The following is a 20,000-nucleotide window of genomic DNA, read 5'->3' as shown; positions in this document are numbered from 1 at the left end:
GGAAAAAGAGAAAAGAAAAAGTCCAGTTATAATAAATGAGTCACTGAAGCCGAGCGTGGACCATGCCCTCACTGGTGGGTACCCACCTCCACAATGTTCTCTGTCCCCACCTCTGAGTCCCTAGGACTCCTCAGGGCCCCCAGCTCCTCCCATGCCTCCACCTGCACCCCTGTCTGCCTGTCTGTCTGCAGATATTCCTGTTGATCATGGTGGTCTCCCTGGTCCTGAGCCTGGGGTTCTGGCTCCAGGCGCATGAGTTCAGGGACAAGCACTACTATGTGCCGGCCGGGCACGCCAAGGGGCCCTTTGTGGACTTCTTCCTCATCTTCTGGGCCTTCCTCATCCTGCTCAGCGTCATGATCCCCATGGCCATGTTCATCATGTGAGTCTGCAGTGGCCCTGGCCACGCCCATGCGGTGCTCCTGGCAGTCCTGGGTGGGCGCGTATGACAGTTGTGACTTGCAGATCCGAGTTCATCTACCTGGGGAACAGCGCTTTCATCAACTGGGACCTGAAGATGTATTACGCGCCCCACGATGTGCCTGCCAAGGCCCGCAGCACCAGCCTCAACGACTACCTGGGCCAGGTGCAGTACGTGTTCTCGGACAAGACCGGCACGCTCACACAGAACATCATGAGCTTCAAGAAGTGCTGCATCGACGGCCGCATCTATGGTGGGGCTTCCCGTGGAGCGGCGAACCTGGTGGGTGGGAATGCCCGACACTGCACCTGGCTTTCAAAGCCTAGAGCTGCTCAGATCTAAAGCACAGACAGCAGCCACCTTGCCCAGGCAGCTCTTGATGCTGAGATTCCAGGACAGGGCAAGGCGGGAGCTGAGCCCTGAAACTGGGATCTTTACCCAGGTCCGGATAACGAGGACAAGACCTTCCCCAAGGTAAGCCCCCTGCCAGCCCCAGGACACTGGGCCATATGGGTGGGCAGGGACCCATCTGGGTCAACTTGTGCCTTGCCCGCCCACATCCGCAGGAGAATCCATACCTGTGGAACGAGTTTGCAGATGGGAAGCTCTCATTCTTCAACAAGGAGCTTCTGAGCCTGGTGCGCACCAAGCAGGACAAGGTGGTGCAGGAGTTCTGGCGCCTGCTGGCCATCTGCCACACCGTCATGGTCCAGGAAGTGGACAGTGAGTGCCTCGATGCCACCCCTGACCCTCAGGGTAGGCTTGGGATCCCTGGTCTTGGATTCCACCAGGCCACACCTCCCAGGCCTGGATTAGTAGAGAGTAAGCAGTCAATGTGCTGTGCAGGCCTAGGGCCTGAGCCCCTGGAATGTGGTCTCAAGTGGGAGGGTCACATAGATGGGGACCCACATACCCACCTCCCTTCCTCAAGGCCTGGTGGTTGTAGAAGCCCCAGGGACTGTCATCCAAGCCTCCTCTCTGGGAGGCTGAGGTAGGTAGATCACAAGTTCCAGCCCATCCTGGGCAACTTAGCAACTCAGGGAGATCATAAAAAGAAAGAAAGAAAGAAAGAAAGAAAGAAAGAAAGAAAGAAAGAAAGAAAGAAAGAAAGAAAGAAAGAAAGGGCCGGGGAGATGGCTCAGTAGAATAAATGCTTGGATGGCAAGCACAAGGGCCTGAGTTCAATCCCTGGTTCTGCAGGGAAAAAAAAGAAAGAAAGAACATGGCCAGGGCTGAGGAGATAGCTCAGTGGTTTAAGTGCCTGCCTGGGAAGCTCAAGGACCCAGGTTTGAACCCCGTACTGGTATTGCATGCCATGCCAGCCCCAGAACCCTGGGCATGCCATGCAGGTCTCTGAAACTAGGTGTGGTGGTGCATGACTGTAATTCCAGCATTGGGGAGGCTGAGACAGGAGGATCACTATGAGTCGTAGCTGCATAGCAAGACCCTATGCCAAATAAATAAATCTTTAAAAATATTAAAAAAGAAAAAGAGGCATGGCACAGGTCTGTAATTAACAGCATTATGGAGACTGAGGTAGGAGGATACCTATGAATGACAGCCTGAACTATACAGCAATACCCTCTCTCAAAAATAAAATAAATAAGAAAAAAAAAAAAAAGGCTGTTATTTAGCTCCTGCAAGGGCCTTTGTTTCAGTTTCCTGTGGGCAAAACAAAAATTAGAAGCCTTGATGACCATTTCCTCTTCTGGTTGTGCAGAACTCTACTCTATCTCTGTATCTCTGGGGTGTCTTTCTCAGGGTGCTGGCTGGATATCCACCTGGCCCCTGCCTCACACTCCCCAACCCCCCAGACCAGCTCCTGTACCAAGCCGCTTCCCCAGACGAGGAGGCGCTGGTCACTGCGGCCCGGAACTTTGGCTATGTGTTCCTGTCACGCACCCAGGACAGCATCACGGTGGTGGAGCTGGGGGAGGAGCGGGTCTACGAGGTCCTGGCCCTCATGGATTTCAACAGTGACCGAAAGCGCATGTCGGTGCTGGGTGAGGCCAGGGCAGCCCCCTGCCATGGGCTGGGGACAGATGAAGGTTGGACCGGGGAAGTGTGTGTGGGCAGCCAGGCCTCTCCCCCAACCCCATAGTGCGGACGCCAGAAGGCTCCATCTGCCTCTACACCAAGGGTGCTGACACGGTCATCTTTGAACGTCTGTACAAGAGAGGCGTAATAGAAGCAAACACCGAAAGAATCTTGTCTGTGAGTCCTGGCTTGGGGGAATGCAGGCGGGACAGGAGCAGAGAGAGAAGGGAAGAGGAGAAGAGTGGGTAGAGGAATAACTGCAGCTCCCTGGGGCAGCCCTGGACAGTTGAGCAGGGAGTGCACTGCGCAGAGCACCTTCCTGCCCAACGCACACGCTGGGACCTGAAGGCCCTCTGGCCTGGGCCTCAATCCTAGGGCTGGAGGTGTCAGAGCCCAGCCAAGGGCTGCCCAAAGGCTTTTCTGGGGCCCTAGGGTACCCTGTTTTGCCCAGAGGAGGGGAGAGCTGGGCTTTGAGTCTCTCAGAATGAAGACCTAGAGCCTAGGGGCTCAGCAAGTGGTATCAACCACCCAGCCTAGGGTAAACTGAGTCTCAAGGAAAGTCAAAAGCCAGCCTGATGCTCTGGCTACCCCTGAACCCCACGGTCCCATTTTGTAGTAATTATACACCCTCCCCCAGGAAGAGGAGCTGGGGGGCTGTGGTGAGCACTTTACTGGGGACCACCGGCTGACAGGCTATCCTTAGGGTGCGTTGGTTCTGGGCCTTTCCAGGAGTACTGGGGGAGGCAGTCAGAGCTGGGGGCGCCCTAATGGAGGGGTTCCATGTAGCTACTTGGGAAAGTTAGAATCTGTCACAGGGCTAGGTGTGGTGGCGCATGCCTGTGATTCCAGCACTCAGGAGGCTGAGGCAGAAAAGTGGCAGAGAGTTAGAGGCCTGGTCTCAAAAAAAGAACATAGAAATCAATCTACCATGGGAGGTATAGGTAAGGTATTCCTGTCCCTGGAAAGGCCTAGAACCAAGGGAGCTGGTGTCTGGAGGGAGTGCATGGGATGAGGAGGCTGGTTCAGGGACAGGGCAGTAACAGTGCTGGCTGCCATCCCAGGCCTTCACAGAACAGACCCTTCGAACACTGTGCCTGGCCTACAAGGAGGTGGAGGAAAGTGCCTACCAGCAGTGGCAGCCGCAGCACGAGAAGGCCTCCACGCAGCTCCAGGACCGTGCGAAGGCACTGCAGCAAGTGTACAGTGACATGGAGCAGGGCCTGCAGGTGGGCAGATGCGCGGGGGACCGGCCCACTGGCCCTGGCATCCCCCCAGGACCAGGGAGCTGGGAGTCTGGCTCAGTTCCTGCCACTTCCACCCCCACCAGCTGCTGGGAGTCACAGCCATTGAGGACAAGCTCCAGGACGGCGTCCCTGACACCATCAGTAGTCTCAAGAAGGGGAACATGAAAGTGTGGGTGCTCACCGGAGACAAGCAAGGTGCAGCACCTGCAGCCGCCTTCTGCTCCAAGCCTTTCGCCATCCATCTGGCCTGTTTGTTGTGTTAAGCACTGCCCTGCAGGTTGACATAGGAACAATTAAACATGCCCCGTAATCCTACCACTTGGGAGGCTGAGGCAGGAGGATCTTGAGTTGGAGCACAGTGTGGGCAATTGGTTTAGCTTAACAGGATTCTGTCTCCAAAAGAGCTAGGGACTCGCTTTTTTCCACTTGTGATTTCCAAAGAAATGTAGACATTTTCAGTGTTCCTGGAGAGGTAATGTACTGAGATAGACACAATGGTGCCCACTACTAGGGCTCCTGGGGTGGCCTGCAACTAGGTAGGTCTTGAGGCTGGCTCTCATTGGCTAGACTGGGTGACATGCCCAGCCCTAAACCAATCGCAATGATAGGGGGGAGGAGATGTTGCTGTGATTGGTCAGGACATAGTGGGGTGGGCGTGGGCCCCAGGAAGGGTGAGCAGGTAGTGTTTTCCTGAGGCACTGAGCAGCTGATTTTGCAGAGACCGCGGTGAACATCGGGTTTGCGTGTCAGCTGCTGACAGACGACATGCTCATCCTGGAGGCGCGGGACGTAAAGTAAGCAGCCTGCTTGCAGCTCCTGTGTGGGGAGGAAACTGAGGCACAGCAAGATGGGGAGGCCCAGGGGAAGAGGGCGCAGGGCTGGGTGGCCCAGGCTGAGCCCAACCCCTGGCCTCCGTCCACCCTCAGCATCATCCTGGACTCCTATGGGGAGCACAGCAAACTGGTGCGGACCCCCAAGCGCAGCCTGAGGTTTCAGCTTCAGAACGAGGTGGCCATGGTCATCAGTGGAGAGTTCCTGGTCAGTGCCAGCTCAGGGCAGGTGGGGTGGTCCTTGGAATGGAGGAGGAGCCCGGGAGAAGTGGAGACCCCTGAGACCTCAGATGGTAACATTGTCAAAGGCCTGACCCGAGGAGCTCTCCAGGATAAGTCCTTGTCCTGGAGTCACCGGGAACAAGATGGTAACACCATCCCTCCTCCCCGCCCCGGCTAGGACCACCTGCTGGTGTCCCTGCGCAAGGAGCCCCGGGCTGTGATCCAGAGCGAGGCGGAGGACAAGGCCAGGCAGGAGCTGAGTGCCATCAGGCGGTTCTCCATGATGTGGTGGAGCCTGGGGACCTCGTTGTCCTCGCGCCGGTCCAAGCGCAAGCGGAAGAACGAGAGCCCAGAGGCGCGCCGGGAGCGGGCCTTCGTGGAGCTGGCCTCTCGGTGCCAAGCCGTCATCTGCTGCCGGGTGACGCCGAAGCAGAAGGCCCTAATTGTAGCGCTGGTCAAGAAATACCAGAAAGCAGTCACCCTGGCCATCGGGGACGGAGCCAATGACGTCAACATGATCAAGAGTGGGTGGCTGGTGGCCGGGTGGAGCAGAGTGGGGCGGGTGGGTCTGGGCGGGCGGGGCTCATGGCGCACCCTTCCCACAGCTGCAGACATTGGCGTGGGACTGGCGGGCCAGGAGGGGATGCAGGCTGTGCAGAACAGCGACTATGCGCTGGGGCAGTTCTGCTTCCTGCAGCGACTGCTGCTGGTGCACGGGCGCTGGTCCTACATGCGGATCTGCAAGTTCCTGCGCTACTTCTTCTACAAGACGGTGGCCAGCTTGGTGGGCCAGATCTGGTTTGCCTTCTACAGTGGCTTCAGCGCCCAGGTGTGCAGTCTCCTTCCCTTTCTCAGGGCCTGGAGCCCAGCAGGGTTGTCTGGGGTCCCACCCCCATCTCCTCATGAGTTGGGGAGATGGAGTTTAGCCAGATCAAGGTGGGTATGCGGGAGTACACTTGAGATCCCAGCACTCACGGAGACTGGGGAAGGGGAATTTTTTGTTTTGAGAAGTCTTGGTCCCTTTAAGTCATGAATTTCCCAGGGTGGGCCTGATTTTGCAGTCCTGTCTCAGCCTCCCACAGTGCTGAGATTATAGAGGTGTGACACCACACCCACCTTTTCCCCTAATTTTTTTTTTAATTTCCCCTGATTTTTATGCAAACCTTGCTTAACCCCTTCCTGGTCTCAGCTCCAACCCCAACTGTAACACCACTTCCTGCTCCCTCGGGAAGCCTTCCCAGTGCCCACAGGCCTCTGAGGGCCATCTCTGTGCCTTGCACAGCCCCTGTATGAAGGCTGGTTCCTGGCGCTCTTCAACCTGCTCTACAGCACCCTCCCAGTCCTCTACATGGGGCTTTTCGAGCAGGTAAGCAGGATGTGGGGGGCAGGTCTGGCTGCTTCCTGTCTGGGCCAGGGCATGAGGTCCAGGTAGAGTGTGGCCCAACACCCTCCCTGCCCACTGCATCATATTTGCTCCTATGTGGGTTCTGCTGTCTCACAGGGCCACCACTTTCTCTTTGTGGGACCCCCTAATCCTGCAGTCCAGCCCCTCAGCCCTCTGGTCTCTGCTATATATGTTTTCTCCAATCCTGAGAGGCCCCACCTAGGTTGTCCAGAATAGGAGGGTCCCAGAGAAGATCCCGGATGAGGGATATGTCCACACCACACTGCTCACTACAGGAGCTGTGGCCATGCATGGCTAAGCAGGGGCCCTTGAGCACTGTCAGTAGGACTGAAGAACTGGACTTTATATTTCATTTCTTTTTTAGGGGAGCTGGTTTGAGATAGGATCTCAAACATTGCGAGAGGCTGGGAGATAGCTCAGTAGAATAAGCGCTTGCATGATAAATGCAAGATCCTGAGTTCAATCCCCCGTATCCCTGAATTTAAAGTGTTCAAATCCCTTATATAATAACATGGTGCAGTATTTGCACCAAAATTGAGACCTGCAAATTTGTAATCCTCCTCCCTCAGCCTCCGGAGTAGCTGGGATGACAGGTGTGCGGCCTGCGCCCTGCTCTTCCCATTTCATTTGAATTCACCTAAATCACCGTGTGAGACCAGTGGCCAGTGAGGCCCAGTCTCCTCTGGGGATCCCCTTGGCCTCACGCTGGCCCAAGAGGTCCCCACCCCCACCCCCAGGATGTGAGCGACACTCAGAGCTTACGGATGCCCGAGCTGTACGTGGCTGGCCAGAAAAATGAGCTCTTCAACTACTGGGTGTTCTCCAAGGCCATCATCCATGGCCTGTTTACTTCCTTGGTCAACTTTTTCCTTACTCTGTGGATCACCTGTGACACAGCGGGGCCCAACAGCCTCAGCGACTACCAGTCCTTTGCGGTGGTAGTTGCCTTCTCCAGCCTGCTGTCCATCACCATTGAGGTGCGCAAAGGTGCCTGGTCCCAACCCAGGGGTGAGGGTGGGACTCAGTTGCCTGAAGCCTCATCCTCCAGTGACTTCATTTGGGGCTGGTTTGAGACAGGGTTTCGCTATGTAGTTCAGGATGGCCTTGAACTTATTATGTAGCTCCAGCTGGCCTCAAACTCATGGGGATCCTCTTGCCTCAGCCTCTGAGTGCTGGGATTACAGGCCTGTGCCACCACTCCCTGGTGCGCAGTCCCTGCCCCTGGCTGATCTCTGTCCCTCGCTACCCAGGTCATGCTGGTCATCCGGTACTGGACCTTCTTGTTCCTGGGGACTCTGCTGGTCAGCCTGGGCTCCTACTTTGTCCTGACTTATGCCACCCAGAGCCTGTGGGCCTACCAACTCGTCCCAAAGACTTTCCCATTTCTCTGTGAGCCCCTGGCAGGTGACAGGATGGGGGAGGACACAGGGAGGATTGTTCCCAGGAAAGGCGGGGGGAGAGCTGCCTCTGCCCTGATCCTCACCCTGTCCCCAGATGTCCTCCACAGTGTGCTGAGCAAGGCCCCATTTCTGCTGGTGGTGCTGCTGAATGTGGCAGTGAACACCCTGCCCATCTTGGCTCTCCGCATGTTCCACCATATGCTCAGGAAGCCGCGCTTCAAGGTGAGGGTTGCAGGACACGCAGGGGGACGCATTATGCTCTTGGGAGCCACACTTCTCAGGCGGGGACCACACGTTCTGGATCAGAAGCCGCAGCTATCAGCCAGACAGCCGCCCTGGGTTCTCACACCCACACCATCAGATTCCTGGCTGTGTTTTGAGTAGGGTGACAAAAACAGCCTTAGAATAGTTTATGCGGAGGTCGGGGAGATGGTCAGTGGAATAAGCACTTGCCTGAAGGGCCTGAGTTCAATCCCCGGTTCCACACACACACACAAAGAATAGTTTATGCCAAAAGGGAGATTTAGAAAGGGCCCAGAAGGGGCCGGGCAGATAGCTCAGTAGAGTAAGTGCTTGCCTGGCAAGCACAGGGTTGACAGGGTCCTGAGTTCAATCCTCAGTACCGCAAAAAAAAAAAAAAAAAAAAAAGAAAGAAAAGAAAAGAAAAAGAAATGGCTCCCCAGGTGGTCATTTGCAGATAAGGTAGTGCATACGATTGGCATAAGTGCCTGCATGGCAAACTGAAGGTCGTGATCCCTGGTACCAGAAAAAGAAAGAAAAGAGAGAAGTTTGAGACTATACAATTTGAAAGGATCCTGTCTCAAAATAAAATCACAGCTCTCTGGGAGGCTGAGGTAGGAGGATCACAACTGGGCAGTTTATTAGCATTTTAAACTCTGTTTCAAAGGGGAAGGGGCTCTCAGAGTCGGGCTCCAATGAAGGACTCTGATTGGCTGACCTGGTAAGGGTTAGGACTCTGATTGGCTGGTTCAGAATCAAGGGAAGGGACTCCGATTGGCTGGCCCAGAGTCAGTTCCCAGGTAGGGAGTCCAGCTCTACAAGGTAGAAGACAGTACTGGCTCTGAATATCTCCCACTGCTCCCAGGTGCCCCTAGACCGAATAGCAGACCCCGGGGGCTGATGGCCCTGTGGTCCCTTTGCTCTGCAGGAGCAGGTGGAGGCCTTCCCGAGCGAGGTCTCTGAAGAGCCCATGCCTCAGTTCCGCCGGGAGTCCCGTGTCCGGCGCTCCAGCTACGCCTTCTCCCACCGTGAGGGATACGGGAACCTCATCACGCAGGGCACAAGCTTGCGAAGGCCGCATGGGGAGGGCAGCGACACGAACGTCCCCTCAGGGACCGAGATCGAGGAGGTGCTGCCCTCAACTCCCCGGGAACCCAGGAAGATCTCGTTCATGATGAGCCAGCGGCCCCAGCTCAGGTCCAGAGCGCCTTCCCAAGACTCGCAGATGTCCTCCACTCTGAGCTTGGCCTCCACCCCGGACCCGGACCCGGGGCACTCTGGGAACCAGCCTGCCGCCACCAACAGACCACTCACTGGCCAGGGCTGGCTGTCCGAAGACAGCTCGCTGCCATTTGCTGAGGCTGAGGCTCCGGTCTTGGAAAGGTCATCACTGCCCTGGGATAAGAGTTCTGGAGGCTGGGCGCAGGGCCTCTGGCAGAAGGCCTCTGTGCCCAACCAGGTGGCGATAGAGACGAGTCCCAGCCAGACCCAGGAGTCTCTGAGTGAGCTGCCCATGGAGACCGAGTCTGAGTCCTTGGAGAGGGAGCCCTCGCCCATGGAGTGGCTGCCGGTGTCCTCTGAGGGGCAGCTGTCCCCTCCTTTGGGGGAGCAGGCCCCTGTGGGAACAAAGGGGCAGGTATCTCCCAACACAGGGCAGCCAGTGAGCAGGAGGCCTGACCCCAGAGACAAGGGAGCTGAGCCCTTCACTCTTTCTAATAAATCTGGGTCCACCTGAGCTCAGGGCTTCTTTGGGCTCCTTCCTTTCCTCCAGGCCTCTTGTTGGAAGCCGCATGCAATATTTTTTCCTGTTTTTTAGACACCAAAACACTAAGTGTGGCAAAACTCGGAAGGGTGGTGCATCCTTATAAGCCCAACACTTGGGGAAGGCTGAGTGAATTACATAGTGAGGGTTGGGGAGATAGCTCAGTAGAATAAGTGCTTGCCTGGCAAGCACAAGGGCCTGAATTCAATCCCCGGTTCTGAAAAAAAAAAAAATTACATAGTGAGACCCTGTCTCAAAAAGCACAAAAAGGGCTGGGGAGATGGCTCAGTAGGATAAGCGCTTGACTGGCAAATGCAAGGATCTGAGTTCAATCCCCAGTTCTGGAAAAAAAAAAAAGCCCACAAAAAAAGAACTAAGGATATGGCTCACTGTGAACATCGTGGGTTCCACCTTACTACACACCCGCACCACACACACAAAGCAAGCCAGCAGGTTCTGCATGGTGGTGTCCTCCACCCCACTGCCTGCCCATGGGCCCCTTCAGCCCTTCCTCCACCAGCGCTCCCCCCAAACACCTTCCACTTCAGACCAAAGGCAGCAGTGAGTGTCTGGAGGAGGCCTGATAGGTGTGCACAGGCACAGGGCTTGGAGGTCCCAGCTTGTCCCTCTGTTGTCCAAGGGTTCCGTGGAACGGGGGTGAGTGGGGTCTGGGAGAGGGCTGGGCTCTCCTACCTCCCTGTCACCTTCAGTGTGGCTGCACTCCTTCCCCCTCCTGCCCCTCCTGCCCCCCATGGACCAACATACACACCCAGCTGAGTGACTACAAAATAATTTATTGAAGAAAAAAACAAAACAGCAAACTGAGCACAGGAATGATTAACAACGATGATTTTTTTTTTTTTTTTTTTCCCTTTTAAGCCTGTCGCCTGAGGGTGGCATAGAGAGGGCTGGTTCCCCTCCTGCCCTGGGGGGATGGGACTGCGGTGGTGCCCTGGGGATTCCAGCAAGAGCCCCTACTTCTAGATCTTCAGGAAAACACTGCTGGGGGGTCACCTGTCCTGGGGACACCATGATGAGCCAGGCTTTGTTGGGACCACTTTGGGCAGAGAAAGGGCTTCCTTGGGGCTCACCTCAGCCCTCACCCAGGCCCGCTGTTATTCAGATGTCCCTCTGTTGCCCCCAACTCAGGAGCTGCTGTCACAACACTGGGCCTGACCTGTCCCCACCTGCAGGGCCACTGCAGAGGTAAAACCCAACCTCAGGAAGTCAGGAACCCAGATGTTGGGGATCTGAGGGGTACCTCTCTTCTCCAGAAGGGGGCGTCTCATACAAAAACGCAGCTTCCCAATCCTGGGCCGGTCAGAAAGTCAAACTGAGGTGCAACCCAGGGCCAGGAAACTGAGAGGAGGACCAGGTGGAGTTGGGCCCAAGGGGGGCGCCCTTTGGACCTGGGAAAGCTGGGGCGCACCCCAGGCCCCCTGCCACCACGGGCGACGAGACTCAAACTGCCTGATTGTCTCTCCTCTGAACAAGACACTTAGGAATACATGCTAAAGTGAAAACAATCGGGGCAGAGCAGGCGGGGTCCTGGCTGGTGACGACACCCACATGGCATCAAGATGGGGTAGGGACCTGGTGACCTCCCCCTGCTCGACGGGGTCAGGCGGTGGTGTGTTGGGGTTCATGGAGCTCAGGTCTGCCTCGCTCCAGGACCCCTTTGGCTGTCCACCTGGGGCCTGGTCACCTGCTGGACACACACAACTCTTCAGGAAGGGGAAACAGGGACACAGAGCAGCACAAAGACCACGGGACAGCACTGACTTGGCATGAAGTACGCCGATTGGGAATGGACCCTCCCCACCCCCCTTCACTTAATACATTATCGCCAAGAAAGAGTATATTAGCCATGCACCAACTCAAAAGTCCATTTTGTCTTTTTTTTTTTTTTCATTTTTCTTCCTTTTTTTTTTTTTTTTTTGGTCTTAAATTACATCTGGACACGGAACAGATAGAATAATAAATACTCTTATAAGACAGGACTCAAAAAAAATCAAGAAACAGAAGCCAGAGAATGGAAAGGTTCACCTCTTTCTCCTTTCTCTCTCTCTCTTTCTCTCTCTCACCCTCTCTTTCCTAAAAGACTCGTTTAAATAAGAAATCTGTAAACGCTGCTGGTCCCTCATCACCTGCCCTGCCTCGTCCTTGCTGACCACCAGCCTCACTGCCCCTGACATTCAATATGTCTCTCACAGGATGGTCAAAGAAACACGCCGTGGCCTGCGAAATTATAATCTAACTGTACAAAGCTTCAAGTCACATAGTCCAAAAACTAGCTAAGGAATTTTCTTTTATCACATAAACTATACATTAAATATTTTGAGGTATTTCTGAGAGAATTGTCAAAGGCTTGAAGGAATTGTGCTGGAGGGGGGGTTCCCTGGGTGGGAAGGGTCTTTGGTTTGTTTGCAGGGCCAAATGGCATTGGGGGAGATTGGGGTCTGCACCCAGTGAAGGGTGAGAGCTGTGTGTGTGTGTGTGTGTGTGTGTGTGCGCATACACACGTGCACATTTATGTGATGGTGTTTGAAAATGACCCAGTGGGCTAAGCATGGTGGCACACACCTGTAAGTTCCAGCTTTCAGGAGGCTGAGGCAGGAGGATCACTGTGAGTTCAAGGGCAACCTTGACTATATAGTGAGTTCAAGGCCAGCCTTCCCTAGAGCAAGACCCTGTCTCAACAACAACAATGAAAAACAATAAAAGAAGCACACACAAAAACAAAACCTTACGCTGACAAAGGGAAAGAAAAAAGAAATGGATAAAAAAGGAAGGATGGAAGGAAGGCAGGGACAGAAAGGAGAAAAGGACCCTCTGGGACCAGACATGTGGCTGAGTGGGGGGAGTGCTTGCCCCGCATGCATGAGGTCCTAGAATCCATCTCCAACACTGCAAAGAAAAAAATAAAGACATTTCTATAAATACGGCATGCCACCATATTTTCTTTGCCCTAAAAGTTCGTGTTTTTGCTTTCTAATTCTAAAAGAAACAAAAATGGTTTTGTGGGCCCTAGGCCTGCTGGGCTCAGAAGATATGTCACCCTGTCACCCACTATCCATCCAGAAGAGGGGATCCAGTGTATGTGGGGTGAGGAAGGGGCCTCAGTTTCCCCAGTGGAGCTCCCAGTACCCAGGGTCATCCCCAAAAGGAATAGGGCCACTGTGTGTGTGTGTGTGTGTGTGTGTGTGTGTGTGTGCACGTGTGTGTGTGTCTCCATGTCCAGGGTCAGCAAGTGGGGACCATGGACTCTTCACTCTCACAGTGCTGCCCCAACCCCCACAGGCTCTGTGACAGTGTCACTTACAAAGCTAGAGGACAGTGGCAGTCAATAAGGGCACAGGATACGCCATACACATCTTTGGTTCAAGAAAAAGGCACTCACTGACCTTGCCCTCCTCTCTCTCCATCTCTCTGTCTCTCTTGTTCTCTGGGTGGGTGGGGGCAGAGGGGTCACCAGGCCAGGATGGGGAGGGAACCCTACATCCAGCACAAGTCCTGGGGAGAATCTTTGGTATCAGACGTGATTTTTCCAATCACGAACGTGAGCATTGAGTGAGGTAGCCTTTACCCGGGGTAGGGGTTCGCTAGAAACGTCTTTTGCATTCTCCAGGTGAGGGGAACCCTCTCCCTGGGAGGCAGCCGAGGGGGTCAGAGTTTGGGGTTTTGGAGGAGGAGACTCCTTTCAGCCTCTGGATTTTTGAACCACGGGGAGGCGGGTCTTAGGGGATCCAGTCTTGGAGGTCGCCTGCCCGGAGAGAGTGCGGTTGGGGTGGGGTGGGGGCGCTCCCCTTCATTTCCGACCCCTCCCCTTTGTTAAGAAAAACAATTTTTTTTTTTTTTTTGGCAAAACACAGAGCAAGCAGATTCCAAGTTCTCAACATCTTCCTTCTCTCCTGGGAGAGATGTGACAAATGCAAGGTCCACCCCAGCTGCCATCCCCTGCAGGGTGGGGTGGGGGACCACTTCTGCAATCCACGAGGAGGAGGAGTGACAAACTGGGGATCCCCGGTGCGCACCCGCAGGGCCTCCTGCATGTCTCCCTCCCGCGGACTCTGGCGTGGTCTTCAGGTTCCTGGGATGCACCTTTCCCTGTGTGCATTCGGCAAGGTGCCTACAGGTAAAGTGAACTAAACCGAGAGGTGCCAGGGCAGGGGGCGCCTGGAATTTACCCGCATGTTGGAGCCGGCCACACCCAGGTCGTGGGGTGACAAGGGCGCTGTCCTCGCAGGCCCCCTCCCCAGGCTTTAAGGCAGGCAAATCTTGGCACGAGGGATCCTGGCCTCTGAGTGGGGGGTCAGTGGGGTCTCAGCTGGAGGATTCTGCCAGCAGAGGGGTGCTGTGGGGTGGGAGGGGTGCCACAAGGATCCAGCTTGATGTGGGTTTTGGCGACTTGGAAGGGACAGTGGCTTCCGGGATGGGGGGACACCTCCCGCAGCCCCTCTGCCTTTCCTGGGGTGGGATGTCTGGGAGAAGAGGATTATTTTTAAATTCCTTTTTTTCCCTTAAATACCCGGTTTATATTTCTAGTATGTGCTTTTTGACCCGCTTTAGGGGACCACACAGTGAACCCCAGATTTCCTGGAGGCCCCCTGGGCGTCCTGAATGGAGGGGAGCCTGGGGAACCCCTTTCTATCCCCTTGCCAGGGCCGGGGGCTTCCTTTGGCCTGGGGTGGGAGCGGGGAGGGGGCCCGTTGTGCGCTGGGCCGGGGTGTGCGGTCCCCTCCCCCAGGACGCTCAGGCCTTGGAGAAGGTGGCCGGGGCGCCCGTGGGGCCCCCGGCGGTGGTAGCGCCCGGCTCCTCGGCCCAGCGGTTCATGCAGCGGCGCCGCGCGTTCATGAAGAAGTTGCTGACGGTGTTGAGCTCCAACCCCAGCTGCTGCGAGATGGTCACCTGCATCTCCTTGGACGGCCGCTTGTTCTCTTTGAAGATGGCGATGAGCGTGCGGCGCTGCAGGTCGGTGAAGACCAGGCGCTGCTTCTTAGGCTGCAGGGCCCGCTCCTTCTGTTGCTCCTGCTCCTTGCGCTTGCAGGCTGCTCGGGTGGGAGGGAATGCAGAAAGGGTCCCGGGTGAGCTCGGGCCACACACAGCGCCTCCTCCCCGGGCCCTCCTCCCCAAGCCCTTCATCCTCCTGTCCCAGAGGCGGCGGCCCCACCGAAGCAGCGCTGGGGGTCGGGGGTGCTGCCATGGCAGGCCCTGGTGCAGTGTTTCACAATCGCTCCCCGGAGAAAACCCTGGACCCCGTGTCGCACCTCATCCCATTTTCCCAGGGCACAAGACGGCATCTATGCGGCCAGGCAAGCGAGGACGCTTAGGGACCCCTTGGAAGAGAGAGGATCTTGGGAAGGAGGAGGCAACAGTGGGGGTCAGGGCTAGGGCTGGCATGGCCTTCCTCGGAATAGGACAAACTTGCGAAGTTGCCCAGGCTGACCTCAAACTCAGAGTCCTCCTGCCAAGGTGGCAGCTCTGGGTGATGCCAGAGCTCTGTGAAGGCACAGCAGACACGGAGGGGGAAAGGGGGACTTATTACCTAGGCTGGCTCCCCGCCCAGAGGCCCTGGGAGGTTTCTGCAAGGCTGCTTTAACCCGGCGAATCTCAGCTTGAGGCTCAGCCACACCCTCCTCCTATGCACCCGTCACCCCCAGAAGCAGCCAAGGGTGCTGCAGACTCCTAGCAGGTCCCTGCTGCCAGTGGCAGTGGCCTGGTGGTCATACAGCAAGTTTGCTCTCTCTTTTATTTATTTTTATTTTTTTGGTGGAACCAGGGATTGAACTCAGGCCCTTGCACTTGTCAGGCAAGCGCTTTTCTACTGAGCCATCTCTGCGGCCCAAGTGCACCGAGCAGCATGGACGAGAAGCCGTGCCAGATCGATACACACGGGGGAAAGAAATGAACGTCTGGCGCTGTGACGCATTTCTTGAGGACAGGGGGTTCACAGGCATAGATCGCTGGCGTAAAGGGATGCAGCACCCCTGCCCCTCTTACTTCCTCTGACGGTGGGGGTGGGAGGTTGGTGCTGTGAGTCTCTAACTAGTTGAGGTTTTACGGTTAAATCTATGATGGGGGCAGGCTATTTATTGGACATTTTAGGAAGTCATCTAAGGGCAGAAGAGGGAGAGGAAAGAACATGTGATAAAAAAAGACTGATTTCAAAAGGAATCCACAAGGCAGAGCTGGATGCGGTGCTGTACACCTGCAGTCCCACCCTCTGGGAGGCTGAGGCAGGAGGACTCTGAGTTTGAGGTCAGCCTGGGCAACTTTGCAAGTCTGAGACCAGCCTGAATTACAGAATGGAATCCTGTCTGAAAACAAATAATAATAGGCAGGGCCTGGTGGTGCATGCCTGTAATCCCAGCACTCTGGAGGCTGAGGCAGGAGGATCACTGCAAGTTTGAGACCAGACTGGGCTACAAAGTGAGCTCAAGGCCAGCCTGAACTGCATAGCGAGACCCTGTCAATAATAATGATAATAATAATAATAATAATAATAATAATAGGAAGAAGAAGAAAAAGCAGGCAAAGCTATTGATATTTTTTTAGCTGTAATTATATGCAAACCTCTATTTTGGAGACTGATTTTAAAAATATGCCAAGTTGACAAAGGGTGGATTGTAGTGGTTGATACATTGTGTCAACTTGGCTGCTATTGACATTTTTGAGGTAATAAAATATTGCATTCATGAAACAAGAACAGAGGGTTAAATAGAAGTGGTGAGGGCTGGGGAGATGGCTCAGTGGAATAAGCGCTTCCCTGGCAAACACAAGGGCCTGAGTTCAATCCCCGGTTCCTCAAAAACAACAACAACAACCAAAGATCCTATGTTCCATCCCCGGTACAAATACAATAAAATAAAAAGTGGTGATTAAAGAGTCAGAAAATGCTTTTAGAATTTAAATGCATCATGCAGATGGCTGGCATAAAATGCCTCCTAAACGCAGGATAAGTCAAAGAAATACCCTAGAACACAGGAGAGAGAAGACACCATGGTGGGAACGAGACAAAGAAGATCACAAAGCTGGAGGGTGAACGTGGCAGGTCTATCACCTGATCAAGAAGCACCCCGGAGTGGGCACAGTGGTGCACACGTGCGGCTGCAGCTACTCGGAAGCTGAGGCAGGCAGACTGTGCAAGCCCAAGACTTTGAGGTCAGCCCCAGAAACATAGTGAAACTATGTTACAAATAATAACTAAATAAGCTGGGAATGGTGGCACACCTGTAGCCCAAACATTTGGGAGACTGAGGCAGGAAAACCGCTGTGAGTCAGGGGCCATCTGATCTACATAGTGAATAAGGCCAGTCTGAACTACATAGCAGGACCCTGTCTCAAACAAACAAACAACAAACAGTCTCCAGAATCACCAAATATCCAACCATAGTCGGGAGTTCCAGGAATTGATGTTCCCCAGAAAGCTACTGGAAGGTGTGCTCCATTCATCGGAGAAAGTAACTAGAAAGAAGCGTGGGTGTCAGGAAGTGATGGGGGCAGGCCTGGGGGACTGCTGGACAGAAGCAGTTCAAGGACCCAGAGAGGCAGCCAGGGGCCCCAGGATAGTGGGAAGGAGAGGCGCCAAAAGGGCCGCGCTTTCCTACTGAGGCAGGGCGCAGAGTTTGTGATTGGCAGCCCTGAGCTCCGGGAACAGCAGTCATACAAGGCAGGAAGAAAATCACCGAATATTGGTGCAAGGGGAGGAGACCCTTTTTGTCATTGTCTTGGGAAAACAAACAGGGGTGGGGTGTGAGTGCAGCCGGCCGCATCAGGCCTTGAGCTCCAGTCCTAGCACCAAGGTGCCAACATGTGGCCAGTCTTGGGTAGGAAGTGCGCAGTAGGGAGCGTCCCTGAGATGCCGCCAGAGGCCAGCGGAGCGTTTCTGTTTTACCGGAAGAAAGCAACCGTGGATAGAAACCCCAAGACCTCACACTGGAGCTAGGAATGGAGGCGCTCCAGGTCTGAGGCAGCCCACACCTATGCCCCCCTCCCCCAGCAATCATCTGCTGTTCAGACCCAGGTGCTCTCAGAACCCAGGTGCTCTCTAAGGGTCCGGGAGGCAATTAGGTACCCATTCTGCTTCCACTCAGTTTTTTTAGTTACTAGGGATGGAACCCAGGCCCTGTGCACTTAACCACAATCGCCAGTCCTTTTGACTTTTTATTATGAGAAAGGGTCTTGCTAAGTCACTAAGTTGCCTAGGCAGGCAGCGAATTTGCGCTCCTCCTGCCTCAGGCTCCCAGAGTTCGCTAGAACTATGAATGTGCACAGGTATACTATGTTCCCATTCCTTGAAAGGGAACACTGCTGTGGAGGTAGCTCAGCAGTGTAGTTCCTGCCTGGCAAGTTCAAGGTCGTGAGTTTGATTCCCAGTGCCCCTCCTTGAAAAATAAATAAAGTGAGCATTGAATGGGCTGCCATCCCAGCTCAGGAGGCTGAGGTAGGAGGGTCTCTGAGTCCTACTTGGTCAACTTAGAAAGCTCCTATCTCAAATACTATATGTTTATGGGGGTGAGGAGCTGGGGATGTAGCTCAGCAGTAAAGCACTGCTGGGCTGGGTCCCCAGCACTGCAAATACAAGAATGAGGAATGCCTCGAGGCAAGAACCTGGCTCCTGGCTCAGCGGAGGTGTGCACTGGCTGGGGAGGGGGACAGCAGTCACCCCTTTTCCTGTCCCCTCTTGGTTTCCTAATGGGGACCCAGAGGCAGAGGCTGGGGGAGGAGGTGGCACAGCAGAGTCAGGAAGGAACTTGGCGTTTTGTCCATGGCAGCAGAGGCTGGGCGCCCCGCCCCGCGCCCAGGCTAATTACGCTCTCTAGCGCCATTGATCTGGTTGGTCGGTCCGACAGCCTGGTCCTTGCCCATCCCCCAGCCAGCAGCATGGAGGATGCCACCTGGAGACCCCAGCTCGGTGGAAACTGAGGCTGCTGAGGGGGGCTGGGTTGCGCAGGGTGGGAACGAGCCACGCCTCTACTGCAGGACACCAGATCCATAGCCACCCTTCTGGAGACCTCCGCTGCCACTGGCTGCCACCGCAAACCTCCTCCACCGCCTCCACCTGGAGGGCAGCTTACCCTGCCTGCCCCTGGTGCCACCTCCTTCTCCCCTCCATTGGGATCTCTACTGTCACCTCCCCCAGTTGTTTCATCTCCCCTTCTTCCATCTTCCCCCATCCCCTCCATCTCCTCCTCCATCTTACCCTCCATCGCCTCCTCCTCATCTCCATCATCTCCTCTGTCACCTTCTCCATTGCCTGCTGTCACTACTGCCATTTCCATCCGTATCCTGCCACCTCCCTCAGTGGCCATCTCTTTCCTCTTCTGGTCACAAGCGCTATGGCCCCCCACCTTCCATCTCAGCGCCCGCAGCTCAAAGCCCCACCCTGGGGTCCACTTCCAGCACAGGGCGGTGAGGGCTGTGCCCTCCCCCTCCAGGGAGGACGGACAGCAGGCCCAGATGTCCTGAAAGTAGGGGATGCAGCCTGCGGGCTGGCGTTTGGGGTTGCTGAGGGCCCTCAGGTTGCTTCGGGGTGCACGTGGGCACTCCCGCACTGCAGAGCTCCCTGCTCCGACCTTCTCTCCTCCCGCAATGCGCTTCTCCAAGTGCCTTGACCTCCACCCCCAGCAGCAGCTTCCTCCTTGGGGCCCTGCAGGCTATCTCTCCCCTCCCCCTCTCTCCCCCATTCCTGATCCTTTTTCTTCTTTAGGTATTGAAGGTTGAGTCCAGGGCCTTTCCACTGAGCTACCTCCCCAGCCTTTGTTTTATTTTTTATTTGTCCCGACTAGTCTTAAACTTGAGATCTGCCTGCCTCAGCCTCCCAAAGTGCTGCTGCGACGGACGGCGTGCACTCCCAAACCCCGCTTCTTTATTTCTTTTCCCCACGGCAGAGGATGAGGGGCTGCTCTGTTCAGTGGTCCTGTGCCCAAGAGGGGGCGCCGCATTTCTCCTGCCTGCCCTCCTCACTTTTCGGCCCCCACGCTCTGAGCCTTTGAGGTCCTTTGAGTGGCTCTGACCACAGAACACTAGTCCTGCCTCTATCTCCTCCTGTGCCAGCGCTCCACGATGGGGAGCCCGGGCTGGCTCAATCCCAGCGGCGGTCCTCGGTCTTCACACCAAGACCTCCATCTCCATCTTTTTTTTCAGGAGCGGCCCTGCGCCGAGATCACCTTGCAGTTTCCGCCACGTCCAGCAGAGGGAAGCCGTCCCCACCGCAGCTGGGCTCTGTGGATGGGGGCAAAGGGCAGCGAGGGCCGACTTCTCTGCGCACCCCAGGGGCTTTCTCTGCAAACCTCCGGGACTTACCCTACAAGAGCACCCCTGCCTCTTGCCTTTCCAGAAAGTGTCGGTGTTCAGCAGACTACAGGCCAGGAGAGCGGCAGACACATGCCCCGGGTAAAGACTTCATCCTAAGTGAAGTTGAGATGATATGGCGGGGG

The 20,000-nt window shown here is 55.4% G+C and overlaps 2 protein-coding genes across 2 annotated transcripts in view; one reads left to right on the top strand and one right to left on the bottom strand.

The window, feature by feature from the left end:
• Atp8b3 (ATPase phospholipid transporting 8B3) overlaps nt 1-9,534 on the top strand; it is a 20,307-nt gene extending 10,773 nt beyond the window's left edge. Inside the window, exons 12-28 of the mRNA XM_023716894.1 lie at nt 192-382; nt 466-674; nt 864-895; nt 988-1,144; nt 2,236-2,424; nt 2,523-2,635; nt 3,520-3,684; nt 3,786-3,897; nt 4,421-4,496; nt 4,629-4,740; nt 4,933-5,278; nt 5,360-5,583; nt 6,037-6,120; nt 6,897-7,136; nt 7,410-7,548; nt 7,654-7,781; nt 8,728-9,534. Of these exons, the coding sequence (XP_023572662.1) occupies nt 192-382; nt 466-674; nt 864-895; nt 988-1,144; nt 2,236-2,424; nt 2,523-2,635; nt 3,520-3,684; nt 3,786-3,897; nt 4,421-4,496; nt 4,629-4,740; nt 4,933-5,278; nt 5,360-5,583; nt 6,037-6,120; nt 6,897-7,136; nt 7,410-7,548; nt 7,654-7,781; nt 8,728-9,534 (3,324 nt within the window). The remainder of the gene's footprint in view (nt 1-191; nt 383-465; nt 675-863; nt 896-987; nt 1,145-2,235; nt 2,425-2,522; nt 2,636-3,519; nt 3,685-3,785; nt 3,898-4,420; nt 4,497-4,628; nt 4,741-4,932; nt 5,279-5,359; nt 5,584-6,036; nt 6,121-6,896; nt 7,137-7,409; nt 7,549-7,653; nt 7,782-8,727) is intronic.
• Nucleotides 9,535-14,313: 4,779 nt separating this feature from the next.
• Onecut3 (one cut homeobox 3) overlaps nt 14,314-20,000 on the bottom strand; it is a 15,464-nt gene continuing 9,777 nt past the window's right edge. The window contains exon 3 of the mRNA XM_004632927.1: nt 14,314-14,609. Within this exon, the coding sequence (XP_004632984.1) occupies nt 14,314-14,609 (296 nt within the window). The remainder of the gene's footprint in view (nt 14,610-20,000) is intronic.

This window comes from Octodon degus, unplaced genomic scaffold, assembly GCF_000260255.1.
Source record: "Octodon degus isolate 3935 unplaced genomic scaffold, OctDeg1.0 scaffold00050, whole genome shotgun sequence".
Lineage (NCBI taxonomy): Eukaryota > Metazoa > Chordata > Mammalia > Rodentia > Octodontidae > Octodon > Octodon degus.
Note: the sequence above shows the minus strand (reverse complement) of the source record. Positions and strands in the feature narration are given on the sequence as shown.